General features: G+C 37.4%; 1 protein-coding gene and 1 long non-coding RNA gene across 4 annotated transcripts in view; one reads left to right on the top strand and one right to left on the bottom strand.

The window, feature by feature from the left end:
- tiparp (TCDD-inducible poly(ADP-ribose) polymerase) overlaps positions 1 to 2844 on the bottom strand; it is a 42809-nt gene extending 39965 nt beyond the window's left edge. For 2 of the 3 annotated variants that reach the window (XR_015514365.1, NM_001045019.3), the window contains exons 1-2: positions 2704 to 2844; positions 368 to 1227 (exon numbers count right to left, since the gene is read on the bottom strand). Coding sequence is in view for 2 of the 3 variants with exons in the window: in NM_001045019.3 (NP_001038484.1) it covers positions 368 to 1203 (836 nt within the window). In the remaining variant the exon portion in view is untranslated. Of the gene's footprint in view, positions 1 to 367; positions 1228 to 1329 lie in introns of all 3 variants that reach the window. The other variant, XM_087292229.1, reaches the window with a different exon arrangement.
- LOC147832892 (uncharacterized) overlaps positions 1 to 15152 on the top strand; it is a 599182-nt gene that overhangs the window by 325586 nt on the left and 258444 nt on the right. The window contains exon 2 of the long non-coding RNA XR_015515193.1: positions 8881 to 8966. This is a non-coding gene — a long non-coding RNA (uncharacterized LOC147832892). The remainder of the gene's footprint in view (positions 1 to 8880; positions 8967 to 15152) is intronic.

The raw sequence follows: 15152 nt of genomic DNA, 5'->3' as shown, positions 1-15152 counted from the left end.
CACACAGGGCAACTTCCTGTCACGTACTGCACTCTTTCACTCAAACTCTCTGCCTCCCTCAGTAGTCACTCAATATACTGCAGCCTAGTTGTTGGGTTTAGAATGTTTTTTGTCCACTTTTTTTATCAGGTCTGGCTGGCTGACCAGCTGAATGAAATAAGATCTGTGAACCAGACTGGTTTAGGTAGCTTTTGTTTTTTTTTTTTGTATTTTTAGGTGAAAGTCACACCAGTCCCTCCCTTTTACCAATTATGTTTGTTTTCTCACTGAACTAAAAGCTTTGCATACCTATACTTCCTTTTTGCTATTGGGTTAGGCAAAACAAAAAAAATTTTAGTGAAAAGTGGCATAAACCAAAAGCACTTACAGGAACTTAAGTCTGACATGTTCGTTATCCGGGTTGCAATAAAGCCTTTCCAGTTGTTCTTGAGAGTCGTCCGATATGCTCTGCCAGATTTGCGTATCTACTCTGCGGATTTGCCAGTGGTAAGGTAAAACGGTGTGATGCTGGGCACAGTCACTGCCATAGACGCAAACGCCCTGGAGGAAATCCACACAAATCGATACAGCATCCCCTTGATGCGTGTGATACTGGAGCTGGGTCAGCAGTTCAAACACTAGATCCAAAGAGGCCTCCTCGCTTTTATCCTGAAAGATCTCGCCCTCTTTGATGGCGAGGCAATTTGCTCCCTGCAAAGTCTCAGCAGTGTAGATGTCATTTAACTTGGAGCCCGAAACATCGGAGGGGGGCGCCGCCTCGTCGCGCTCCTGGGGCGGGAAGCGACGCTCATTAGCGTCTATTGACACTCGCTGAATATCCGTCACCTTCTGCTCCACCGCAAGCTCGCTCGCGGCCACGTCGGCATCCGTGCTCTCGTCCTCCTCCTTCAGGCACACCTGACTAATCCTCGACTGCTTTTCCACGGCGGCGGTGCATATATTCCGCTGAGGTCGAGGCGGGTTACGTGGAACAAACACTCCGTCCCCTGAGACGAGAGCATCTGAGCTTAATAACGTGCTCAAAATAGGGTCCTCTAAAGCGCGTAAGCATTTTGTGTCCAGCTTCCTCTGTGCGTGCTTCTTTTTGAAGCAGGGCTTCACTAACGGGATCTTGTCTGCGAGTCCCATCTGCTGCTCTGTGAACTCTCCGGTCCCCATGGGCAGAGCTAAAGCGGGCTCGGCGGTGTCAACTGCCTCCTGCATGGTGCAAAACTGTCTCCACGACACCTGTTTTAAAAAAGCCAAAACGAATAAATGTAGGTTCATCAACTTTATTCATTTATAAACGATGTATTTATTACTATAAGTTTTATTATTTCCAGAAATTACCAAGTTATAATAAACGTTTGTCCTGTGTGTGTAAAACAGATGCCAGCAAACTAAACTCGCGTTCACCTGAGGTGGTTACTATAGCAACAGTCTACCGCGCTGGAAGCGTTCCCATCAAGATAAATATCTGACATCACATTATCAAAACATTAGCGCTACCATTAGCCTAGGTACCGCTTTGCCATAGCTTTTAACCATAGGTAAACATTTTGTATTTTGTTTTACAAGTCCTTTTACAAGTTAAAGCTTCAAAGTGCTCAAGAAAATAACAACGTTTGCTTTAAAACCGAACTCCACACCAAGTCGCTAAAATGCGAGTAAAATTACTGTCTGTAATTTTAATTCTTCCAAATATGTCCACTGATTGTATTGTCCTATACTGTGTTTATAGTTTTCAAAAATCTCATCGCGTAGAACGTGTTTAACAGATCACAATAAGAGTCACTATTTATAGGCTATTTATTTTTATTAGCCTTGATGGTCTGCGTTATTATCGCTTGGCTCCCTAACAGGCGTTACAGGTCACTAATCAATACTTTTAATTAGGCGTAAGCTGAAACCATTCCTTTCTCGAGAAGGGAGAGGTGGCAGAGAAACAGAAAGTTTCTTTCGAGACCCCCTCCCACAGCACACTCGAAAAATGTTTATTATTGTGGTAACAACATCGGTGTTCCCAGCCACTTAAGCTCTAACGACCCCTGTGTCAATCCCTCGCTTTAAGCAATTTTAGACTCTTTTCTAACCCCAGTTAAGATCAAAGTTAACTGAACGTGCGAAATAAACTTAACAACGTATGTTAATTAAAGATTTAAGGCAACGGTTCCGTTAAAGCTATCATTTAAAGCTGTTTTTACACTGCATCAACAACACCGACCAAAAGCTGCGCGACGGTGACACGTTCAAGGTTCTAATAAAACACCATACACAATCGTCCTCTATTATCCTTTTCGAGCAAATGGCATCGTTTAATTACGCTTCTCCTAGAGATAAAAATCAGTCAAACGCAAGCCAAACGATCTCTAGGGAGTATTTTGATGGCTTGATCTAGATACATGGAGTTGGGAGCGTACGTGCCAGTTGCCAATAGCTGCTCGTTCGAGTTCGCACGTACAGCCTGTGTTAAAGCGATCACTGCCCACTGCGGCGCCTGGCCCCCATTCTTCCACAAACACACGAGTACGACAGATCACGGGCAAAGCTATTACCAGACAAAGACAGGGTCGAATTAAACCACTCGTCAGAATCCAATTTCAGCCTCTTCCCCGTACGCAATGCAGAAGCAGCGCTCCGTATTTTAAATCATTCCTCAGCAGATTACGCTCGTTAACCGCTACATACACAACGCACACAATTCCGAATCCTTTCCAAATGTACCTGTAAAAGTTCCCGACTCCTTTAACGCTACTGTCGAAGCCAGCAGCCCGTCCCGGGGTGTCCGCGCTCCTCTTTCATACAGGACAGACAAAGCGTTCATCCACAGAAGTGAAGCGTCCTCGTCCGTCTCCAGTAGCATCTGAGCGGCTCGCAGCTGTTGCAGAGCACAGGCGCGATAAGACCCGCTCATCCAATCACGTCGCGATGGAGAGCGAAGGGGCGGAGCTTTGGCTTCTGCTTGAAAAGAGATAAAAAAACATTTATCAGGAAGTTGTCCGATGCGTGCATGTGTTTTGACTCACTGCTTTGCTAATGCCAGAAATCATCAGGTGCTGTAATTATATGACCTAAGCTAACTTGTGTTTTGCACATAATAAAACTCTTTCAAAAAGTACAGGAAATGTGAGAAACAAAATGGAGATTTTACAATTATCCGAACAAAAGCGGGTTTCTGAAGGACAGTTTGGTAGTCATGGGAGTTAAAGGGATAGTTCACTCAACAAGTAAAATGCACTCACTGTTTACTTAACCTCAAGTGGTTCCAAACCTTTATTAGTGTCTTTCTTCGGTTGAAAAGGAAATAATAAATAAAAAGATACACCTGTCATCTTGTTTTTCACCGTCATGTTAAATTTTATGAAAATAAACAAATTATTTATAACGCCAGCAAGACATCATGTGTGATTTCTTAATAAACCAAAAAGAGCCAGTTAATATTGTTTAAAGTTTTGACAAAATACTTTAGATCTTGGGTTTTATTTTAAAAAGTAACATGCATATTTTATTGTGAAATAAATGTTTTGTCCATATATATCCATTAATATAAAGAGACTCAAAAGGGTCACATTGACAGGGTTGACACAATTTGAGGTTTGTTTAATGTTTTTCTGCTTGCAGTTTATATATATATATATATATATATATATATATATATATATATATATATATATATATATATATATATATATATATATATAAAAGGCAGGAGCTTGACCAACATTATTGATTTACAGACTACGATGTAATTAATACAACTATGTGGTTAAATAAAAAATCTCAAACTATTTTTTTAAAATTTTGATGTCTCAAAGGCACTTTATAGTGATAATGACCCACTTCACCAATTGACGAAAGTGAAGGAAAAAAAATAACTCAAGAGAAACCAGGCTCTGTTGGGCACAACAATTTCTCCTCTGTGCAAACTTCTTGTGCAGAGCTGCAGTCTAGGTGCCAGAGGCTGGAGAACGATGAACGTGGATCGTGGAGAACTGCAGGTGTGAGTAGGTCACCGGTGGGTGATCAGGCTGGCACAGGATCATTGCAGAGACTCGTCTGTCACTGTGGTTGTTCAGGAATCAGTCTCATGCTTTCCACTCCTCCATAACCATTACAGCGTTAGCTCAGGATATGGCCTGGTCCAAGATTATGGATACCTTGGCATAATTTCTTCACAGGTCTTGAATTGCATCAGTGGCGCTGCATAATCTCTAGAGAGCGCGAGAAAAGAAAAGGTGTAATGACAAAATCTGAAACCACTGACTTCCAAAGTAGAAAAAAGTCAATAATTACTGGTTTCCAATTGTCTTTAAAATACATTATTTTGTATTTAACAGAAGAAAAAAAAACTTATAAGTGTTTGAAACGAGTAAAGAGGAAGTAAATTATATCAAAATGTACAATTTTGGTTGAACTCCTTAACATATACTTTTAGGGAATTAGGCATAATTACAACAAACTAACCCTGAATCTACATGGTTTGTTAATACTTGTGTGATTGCAATGGAAAAAAAACACCTTACAGTAAAGTGTTATTAAATATTCCAATCCATCCTACTACAAAGCATTACAGAAATTAGGTGAAAGGTCACCCACAGTTGATGACACAATCTGGTTTCACAGCAAATGACATGCATCTTCACACCCTTCACTCACACTAACTGCAAATGTCCTCTTAAACAGTCACCCCATGCAATTTAGGACAGCAAATAAACACACACCTGACCATAGTACGAGTGTAGGCCCGTCAGACAGAGGATCTCATCAGACAGAGCGAGGATGTCGTCATTGCGTTTAAAAAAGATATTCTCTTTACTGCAAAATTATACACGCTATTGAAAGGAGTAAAAAGACACAAATGTATAATTGCATGGCTACGCCTCTGTGACCAAGTTCACATTGTACCTCGCCCAAAACACGTTCTGTATCATGTGTATAGACATGTCGATGCGAGCCTTCCCTCACAGCGGAATCTTCAGTCAAACAGAGTGACGTGTGTGTGTGTGTTCCCATGGCTCTGAGACAACCACACACTCCAGCAGTTCTATTTTTTACACTCTTAATAATCATCATTTCTCCCCGTTGGCTTTTAAAAGCTGCTAACCTGACATAAAAAAGCCAACACCAAAATGACTTCAGTGCAACAAATATTTATGATGATGAGAACAATACATATTAAGCATTTTTAACTGCGTAATTACACCACATAGATTGGAACATCTGCCATCAGAGTATGTATAATGGTTGACTTGGCTAATTATACATAATTACCACATATTAAAATGAAACCGGTGCTTATTAATTTGGGAATAAAATCTACACTGTGTGCCATAGAACGTTCTGAAGTAGGTCATCTGTGACCAAAATGTTTATCTGCTCAAATACGGTAAATACTAAAATACAAGAAATTAGCTTGTAATAAGTAAACAAGGGAATTGTAACTGAATATGAATATGTAACAAACAGCATTTTAAGACCTATTTGCTGCCTTCTGGCTGCTTTCATGGAGTCATTCACAGGGAACAAGTTTTTTGCATTTCACTATATACTGCATCTTAATTTTTTTTCAAGCATTGGATGAAACATCTGACCATCAAGCTCATGTCTTACATTTTTGCAGTGTTTTTCCCATGACAAAACAAAGTAAAAAACAATATTATTGATCACCTTTTCCTCCTCTTCGCAGCTAGAGGGCGTGTATTCCCAACAAACAGTCTGATGACACGCCCTTTTCACACATTCAGATCTTGCCGGAAAATTACTGGCAATTTTCCAGAAAGGTCTGAATGTGGGAACAGGCACTTTTTGAAAATATTGGTAAATTCGTTCTGGTAATTTTGCAGAAAGAGAAGTTGTAAAATTACTGTTAATGTGCCGGAATCCTGCGCTGTGTGAACGCAGAAGGATAATTACCAGAAAGAGCACGTTCATGTTTATAACGCGCTGACGTGAGACGTGTAGCCAATCAGAACCTTCAGATGCATTCACATCCATGCAGTTTTTAAAAATAAAAGTCTTTGAATATTTTTCCAGACACATTTAGCTGCTAGATGTTAGTCAGATAACGTTTCTTTGTTCCTTCTTAATGCCAACTGTGTAAAAAGTGATCAATAAAATGCTTATGATAAACCGCTGCTTACCTTCATGGTCTGCTTTAGTTGCTTGATGCGTGTGCTGTGTACTTGAAGGAGTGCTCCGGTGAGTTCCAGCACACACACATATTATGTACATCTCGACATGTGAAAGTGTTCCTCCATATGTTTTTATCGAAGTTGTTCACAATGCTTTTTCATCCACAGGATTTGTAATGTAGTCAGATGTGTAAGCATTTTAGCTTGCACTTCTGCCATTGGATGTCTCTGGGTAAAAGCTGCATGAATGCTAAAGCTTTAGAAAAAAAAGGGAAACCATCAACAAAAGCCAGACCCCTTCTATGTTTACAAATACAAGCCCAGCCGTTTAGAGGTCATTTCTCCTCTAATTTTCAATGGATGTGTGAATGGTCTTTTCTTGCCTGTGTGGACAGCGCCTTTTTAATTTACCGGTATCGCTGTGTGAAAGGGGCTACAGTGACTGAGGATAGGATCATGGGTGTCGTCTTCTTCCTTCATTACATGCTATGGGACTTCAGCAGAAATTATGTTCAGTATGATCAGCCCCTGAGGCTGTAAAACAAGACCGCTGTAGAAATTGCTGATGAGAGATGACTGTGAAACTGTACAAAAGCAATGGAGCTTTTATTTTGCAGTGTCCATGTCTCTATAGTTAGAATTGCTTACTTTTCTGAATTTAAACATTTCTCCAAACATTTGGGATAGTAATATAACGTAATATATAGCACTGCGCTAGTGCTTTTAGTATATTTTATGAAAAAATTGTTCTTGTGTCAAATTCAAAAACATACGTGTAAATCCTGTTGTTAAATCTGACATCACATCCCATCAAACAATTTTGTGTTTAATAGACGTCTAATAGACATCTAAACATAGACAGCTTGTCTAAAACAAGGCTAAACTTGGGCTGTCAGTGAAAATCTAAAAGACCAAAACTAGACACAAATAGACAGATTAGACAGACTTTATATGTCATTCATTTCTGTTTATTATGAGCCTAGTTTTGGCCTATTCTTAGGCAGCCCAAATTTAACCTTGTTTTAGCCAAGATGACTATCTTTAGATGTTTATTAGAAATCTGTTAGACATTTTTTAAAACAAACAAAAAAAATGCTTGCTGGGATATCCCATTTTCCAAGTTTAAATGCTTTAGTAGATGCAGATGCAAACAAAAAACAATGCTTTATGCACTTACCGTGAGCTGTAATGCTACCAAAAATCATAATCATAACCTTTATTTCGATGCCACAATTTCAGATCTCATTGAATCTCATTAATTTTTATTTTCAGAAATGTTAAAATATTGGTGTCTGGAAAATTAGAAGCAGCAAAAATCAAGTGTAATTTCCAACGGAGTAAATGTGCAATATAGAACAAGAATATGAGGTTAAACAGTTTTAAAATTAACATTTTTTCTACGTTGTCTCATATTAAAGTAATGCTGCCATCTTTCACATGCAGACAACCTTTGACTCCTTGAAGGATGTCTGAGCTTCCAACCTTGTGACCTTGAGGGTTTGTGCATCTCTAAACAAATGAATGGCTGTTTGAGGTTTCTTTACAGAGGTTTTTTTTTCAGGTCTGTGACTGAGTAGTTTTCAGTGGGGGGTTTATGAAAAGAGGTGGAGATGGAGAAGCAGGTGGTGGTGGCAGAGCTGACCAAAACAAAAAAAGCTTCCGTAGTGATTTAGCCTGGAGAGGACAGGAAGGAGGGAACAATACCCTGTTCTTGAGTTGCAGCTCTCCCTCCGTCTCTCTGCCCTCTTCTCTCATCTGCACATGACCAGGTCACCCAGTGTGCACTCACAATGTGCTGATCAAAGACCTGGGTTTGATCCGGCAGGCTCTTGTTGAGGCCACCAGGGATGCAGGAAAATTGAGGCTAAAGGTCGCCTGAACCATCTTCAGAGCCAAAGTCATGTATCTGTTTCTCCATTGAATAAGGATCTCCCTTCAGGGCTTTTACATAGTTTTTTTTTTAAATCTGGCTGAAGTTTCTGTTACGCCCTGATCTAAGAACAGTTTCTGCCACTAATGTTCTTATCTATATTTTAGTAAGTGAAAGAGCAAATGTCTCAGATCAGTGCAAAAGGGCACTTTTTTTTCCAGCATCCAAAGAAAAGAGATGGACATGAGCCAACATGTTGCTTTTAGTAGTGGAGGAGAGAACAGGAATTTTAATGACCTTACAAAAAACCCGCCCAGCAGGTTGTCATCTCACAAATGCCACAGATGTCTCTAAAAAGACAGTGAGAAGTGTAAATGATTGAAGATTACCTGGCTCTGAAAACTGGCTTCGGGTGGCTTGAATCAATTAGGAATATGAAACCGAACTGTACATTCTCTAAATATGACAAATTCTCATAACTTTCATATTTTAGTAACTATTAGCATTTCTACAGTTGACACTGGTGCCACTGAAGTGAACCATAAGAGCAAACGTTTCACTGTAAAACCCAAAAAGTTAAAGTAGCTCAAACCATTTGAGGAAACTGATTGCAACAAACAATGTAAGTTCAAAAACTAATATTAATGAGTTCTGTGAATTTCATTCATTTGAGTAAACAAAGCAATTTGAGCACAGTAAAACCCATAAATGAAGAGAACTCAAACCAACTGAGTACTGTAAAACCCAGCAAGTTAAGGCAACTCAAACTGTTTGAGAAAACTGACCGATACAAACCATTTGAGTAAAAAAAAAAAACGGATTTATGTGAGTACTGTGAACTTGATCCATTTAAGTTAAAGTAATTAGGTATTTAATTAACTCATTACCTTTAACATTGAGTTCAAAACTCTTTTCAAATGAGTAGAATTAACTTTCAGTCAATTTTGAGTTAGACACTAATTTTGTTTGATAAAGTTGACTGTTGGGTTTTACAGTGTTCCTCAACACGTGATCTCAACTAACCCCTGTTCACATATTAACTCATAAACTCTACGACAAAGCTTCTGCTATCTCATAATCTTTACACCAGACGTGCTAATAAACATACTTAGAAATCTACAGAGTGGAAAAAAACTTTTAACATCTAAAAATAACACATTTGATAATTTAGTGACCAGTCATTATATGAGTGGCTCTAGTTTTGAGTTGTTGCTTATTTAGGGAAATGCCATAACATCTTACCTTTTATTTCTCTATACGTACATTCATAAAATAGAATACGAAAGTTTACAGACTCCCGGTGACTACAAGCGTTGATGTAAACATTAATCTGTTACTTTCCTTTCTCGGTAATTCAGTGAGCCACTGAGGGTCTTAAGTTTCCTTTCTGTCACTCATGTGAATAAGGGGGCCCTATGTTCCACTTTCGCTTCATGGTCCTCCTGTGACAGGGGGTTGTGGTACGTGTATCCCTTTTCCCGTCATCTAGAAAGAATGTTTCTCTTACGCCACTGAATGATCAACTGATTGTGAAATGTACACAAACTACGTGTAGCTCGGTCAACAAATACACGGGGTCTGCTTGTCAGCATGATGGAGTAGTTTGAGGATACCTCCATGAGCTTAAAATCTAACAGAATGACTGAAATAACCTTCTCCTTCAGAGAATTGCGCTGCCGTCCCTGGAGATAAGGTTGCACTTACCTGTCTAGGCTTCCCTGAAATGCAACTGACAGACACAGTGCTTGTTCAGGGACTGAAATGTCTTTGGTTTTAGATATCTGAGGCAGCTCTTTCTCACTTCAAATATCCTCCTGTAGCCCTTCCACACACTGAGACATGAGCTGTCTGCTCTTTAGACCTACAGCTTTATCAGAAGCATTGGAAAGGGGTAAAAAAGTCAGTTAACAAAAGAAACTTTAAGGACAGGGGAGATAAATACAAAACAAATGATGTTAAGGAGGATGGTTTGGACAGAGCATATATTCCCATATTTCCTGGAAGGGAAACACATACATGGAATGCAGGGTAGAAAGGAAACTGAATGAACCCCAGATGGACAACACGCTGGTAAAGCGAGCAAAAAAAAAGCATTGTTGCCACAGCAAAGTTTTCTGGTTGCTTCCTCTTCATAACGGTGTACACACTGACCGCAGTTCAGTTCAGGAAAAAATGTTTTGGGAATTATTCTAACCTGTATTTTTTAGGGCAGGAGGGCTGACACACTTTGAGCCATGCTATGATTTAACAGGATAAATGCAATGATCACAGCATGACATCAAAATAATCAGTGCCTGATGCATCCTGTGACCTCTTATGAAATGGTTTGTCTCCATCACATGGTTTTAGATACAGAGCTAATTAGAACAACTGTCAGGTCAGGAGTGGTGTAATTTAATAATACAGTACATCTGATAACACACACATCTTGAGTCCTTAAGGATTACATCACATGAAGCGTGATCAAGATTAGCAAGCGAGGTCAAAATGTTCCAGGAATCTGAATGCAGAAAACAATTCTGCCATCTACTGGCTAACTTCTAACTTCTTACGTGAGGAGGAAAAAACAGTGGTCTATTAATATTTAAGTATGGTTTTCTTAATGCTTCCTATCATATCCTGCCATTTAACCACAACTGGAAAACATTCATTAGCTGGTTTTAAATCCCTATTTAGTTATAAAAATTATATGATGGCTGCAATAACTATGATGGCTGCATAATACAATGCATTGCTCACTAGTAAAATATTTCATGGCTTTTGGGTCTTTCTCGAGCAACATATATTACCATGCAGGCAACCTGTTTGTGGATGAAAGGGAATGTCTGTGCTTTATTCCAAGAAAGCACTAACAGGATAAAGATGCTGCAGCTACTGGCACGTAAAGAAAGTGTACGATATACAGATGCTTACAGCTCGCTTAATAGACACTGAGCCATCTGGCGTACAGATGTAAGGCTGGGTGTGTTATTTCACCTCCTCTTGTAGGCTCAGAGGTTCTCAAAGGTGCTGGAGCCAAAATCAAGAAGAAAGTCAAAGCTTTTACATAATAAAACAAGCTGAAACGTTTGTGTTTCCTTCTTGTGGTTGGTTCATGTTCCCTTTGTCCCTATTGGATGTTTTTATACCACCTTGGTTAGTTGATTATGTTCACCTATGCCTTGGTTTGTTCATTTAGATTTGTTAAGCCATCTTTTTTTTCCCTTCTTTTTCCTGCATTGTTCACGTCTGTAAAGCCATGTTGGTTTGTGTTTTTAACCCTCCTGTCGTGTTCACCTCCCACTCCTTACTTTAGTGTTCCTTGTCAAAATTGACCGGTTTCATTAAACTGCTTTTAAATTAGTCAAAAAACATTCTTTAGCTGTGAACAATGCCCTAAACTAGTGTTTAACATGAATTTATAGAATCAGAAAATATAGGAAATAGCTGCAGTGAAAAGACGCACTGAAAATGTACTACAAAATGAACATGTATGTAATGAGGGTAAACATGTGGGATGATCGGCATATAAGCATGGAAAAGAGACGTGTACCTACAAAAGACATTGCTTAGTCTGAATTGTATGTATGTGTGAGTGAGTTAGTGAGTTGAGGTAGTGTGTATGGAGATGTTTTCTGTTTGTTTGCTGAATATAGTCTGGATACTCATTCATTTCCTACGGCGGTCACTTTTGACCGGGAACACCACAGGTGTAACAAGGTTCAATGAAAGAGGTGATCATCCCTGTCACATGTTCAAGTGCATAGTGTGGAGGATATCATAAAGCCTTGAGGCAATCAGATGTAAAACAATATCTATGAATGTTTTAAGTTGTAAATCGGTCAGATGTGACCCAAACACAACAGGAAGGTTAAATTACCTTTTTTTTTTTTTTTTTTTGAAAAACAAATTATGAAAATATCCATTTCCTTTTAAAATTTGCATTTTTTCCCCTCTGGCTCATGTGTGTAGGTTTAGTAATTTCAATTTTATAGTGATGAATAGGTTATTTTTATTGCCTTTAAATTGAAATAACTGAACATAATCAGCCTTTATTGAACTGCTTTGACCAAGTATCTAAAGTATTTCACATCTCTCTGCTTTTATGATGTGTCAGTGTAAAATAGGTTCCCTGAGAGGTACTTAAACCCCCTCCTTTCAGATCACACTATCTGACTTCCAGGTTTCCTTTCTGCCCACGTGCAAGCACGTAACTGAGATAAGACATGTACAATGGAATACACGCATATATGAATCACTCCCATTATGCCTTATTGTTGACAAAACTCCATGTGCTTTCTTCACTTGCATTCACTAATCTCATTTGCACGCACCAAAACTGAATTAGAACAACCATTTCACAAATTAAGAACTGCTCTATAGCTATGTATGAATAAAAAGAAGGAAAACACTGTAAAAAACAATTATAATTGACTGTAATAAAGGGCAGCTGTTATTGTCAGGGAATAAAAATACAGTAGAAACAATAATTTATGACATTTGTTGTAAACGTGTAACATATTTTAATAATACTTACAGTTTTAATACATCAATGTTTCGAACTACTAACATCTACACATTATATCTTCATACATTTTACAAACAAAAAACACAACCAAAAAAAGAGTAAATCCTCATCACAAAAAGAGAAACATATCAACATTTCAGTGTTCAATATTGTTCACACAACGAATAAACACCATCACGGTAACCCATAAGTAACGCTGAGTAATGCAAGAACTTTACTATCATTAGATGTAATATAAAACTGGAATGTAAGTAATGTAATATACAACAAAAAGCATAAAAGCAGGAAATTCTGGGGAAGTCACTTGTAGTATATTTGCAGTATTTGAAGGAAACTTACTGTAAACCAGATTACCAGACTTACTGGAAATCGTTGCCATTAAAATCACTGCCATTTTTTTGTGTAACTTAAAAAAGACATCATTTTAGCATAACACATTACAAACTTTTCAGATTTTATGTGAGCTAATAAGATCCTTGTGTCACATAACTGAGCATAATAAACCAAGATGATACAAAATAGGCCATTAGTGACCCATTTGCAGTTTTTATTCAGTCAAAAAAAGCTTAGTTATTAGTGCCACTGCAGTGATATAAAATATAATATGTATTGAGCTAATAGCCTTGTTAAAATACAACATTTAATATATGCAAATGCATGTTATAAGATTAGTTTCTGCACTTCGGACTTCCTTGTTTTGCCAGTGTCATAGTTTCTGTTTCCTTTCCCCCATTTCAAGATTGTTTTTATGGTTACTCATTGATTCAGCGATTATGTTCACCTCTGTCTGATCACTCATCATCTTGTTTTTATAGGTGCTTTAATGGCATGTGGTAATTGCCATTATTATAAGATTACAACTTGTAAAAATAGTTTACATCCTTATAACTGGGAATTGTTTCTACTATGTGACCTCTGTATGTACCACACAAGCACCTATGGTATTTTTAGATGTTTGTAGTGTTACCATAAAAGTGCATTATTCTGTTAGCCACTTTAAAAAAATAGTTGTTTTTAGTTTAATCAAATTAACTTTTTTATTCATCTCAACTTGGATCAATCAAACTGACTAAAAATATTAACTTAAACATTGAATAACTTAAAAAAAAGTTGAAACTTTTTCTTTCTCTTTTTTTAGTAGAGTAGAATAAGGCATGTTATTATTTTAAAATTATGACAATTAATATATATAGTGAACACAGCATACATGCACTCAGTTAATGAATAAACTTTTAATAAAAAATTGGCTATTTAAATGCATTACGGCCCACACCAGTAAAAAATAAATATGTATAATAATAATTAAAACAATTTTTGATAAGTCACATCTGATATTAACAAAACTTGAAATGTCAATGCAGAAGTTTTATGTACTTAAACATATACTGTACAAAAGTGTAGCAGGCATATATATATATATATATATATATATATATATATATATATATATATATATATATATATAGATAGATAGATAGATAGATAGATAGATAGATAGATAGATAGATAGATAGATAGATAGATAGATAGATAGATAGATTAGCCCACGTTTATTTTTTTCCCCAATTTCTGTTTAATGTAGAAAATATTAGCTTAAAGTGACATTTAAAGGCTTAACTAAGTTAATTAGGCTAACTAAGCAGGGGTGTGTTTCCCAAAACCATAATTAGCCAAATAAGGTAGCAAATTCCGTCGTTACAAGCATAAACTGTTAATTTGCTGTTTCCCAAATTAGTCGCTCCTACGAACATTCACAAACTGCATCGCAAACTTGAGCACTCGCAACTACAGCTCTGGAACTGTCATTAGAAACATAGTTCCTGGCTGTGTTCTATTCCTAGCTATCCCCCCTATGCCCTATTCCTTTAGAACATTCTAACATTCAAAGTATAATAAAAAAATAAAAAATAAAAAAGCATTAAACTCATCTCCCTAAGATGTAATTTGCTTTCAACCTATTTTTACAGTTCGGTTTTAGCGATCTTTATGTTTACAATTGTGCTCCCTTCGCATTGCACTTTGAAAACATTGATGTCATTTTGAGCACAGCCTCAAGTGAGAAGTAGTTCCTCCGCCCTGTTTAGAGCATCATTATGGGCGTTTTACATTATAACTAACATGGTTCAAGCGATGGATCTGCGACAGAGAAACTATGAGTTTTGGGAAAGACTTGTCACTACATCGTTTTTTTTCCCAAACGATGCATCGAACTATGATAGTTCAGCCGTGAATTATGTTGTTGTTTGGGAAACACACCCCAGGTAAGGGTAATTAGGCAACTTTGTATAATGATGATTTGTTCTGTAATCTATCAAAAATATGCATATATATAGCTTTAAGGGGCTAATAATTTTGACTTTAAATGATTTTTAAAAAACTAAAAACCAAAATAGAACAAATAAGACTTTCTCCAGTGTATCTCTCTCTCTCTCTCTCTCTCTCTCTCTCTCTCTCTCTCACTCTCTCTCTCTCTATATATATATATATATACACACACACACACACACACACACACACACACACACACACACACTTGGTTGAGATTTTGACTATAGCTAAAAATCTAAAATTGAATACTACACATTACACCAGTTTAAATGTTTGGAATTTTTTAAAATCCAAACTCTTCATTTTTATCAGGTTGATTACCAAATTGTTTCAAATA

This window comes from Danio rerio, chromosome 18, assembly GCF_052040795.2.
Source record: "Danio rerio strain M-AB ecotype USA chromosome 18, GRCz13ab, whole genome shotgun sequence".
NCBI classification, from domain to species: Eukaryota; Metazoa; Chordata; class Actinopteri; order Cypriniformes; family Danionidae; genus Danio; species Danio rerio.
The sequence above is the reverse complement of the archived record's forward strand: the minus strand, read 5'-3'. Positions and strand labels throughout refer to the sequence as shown.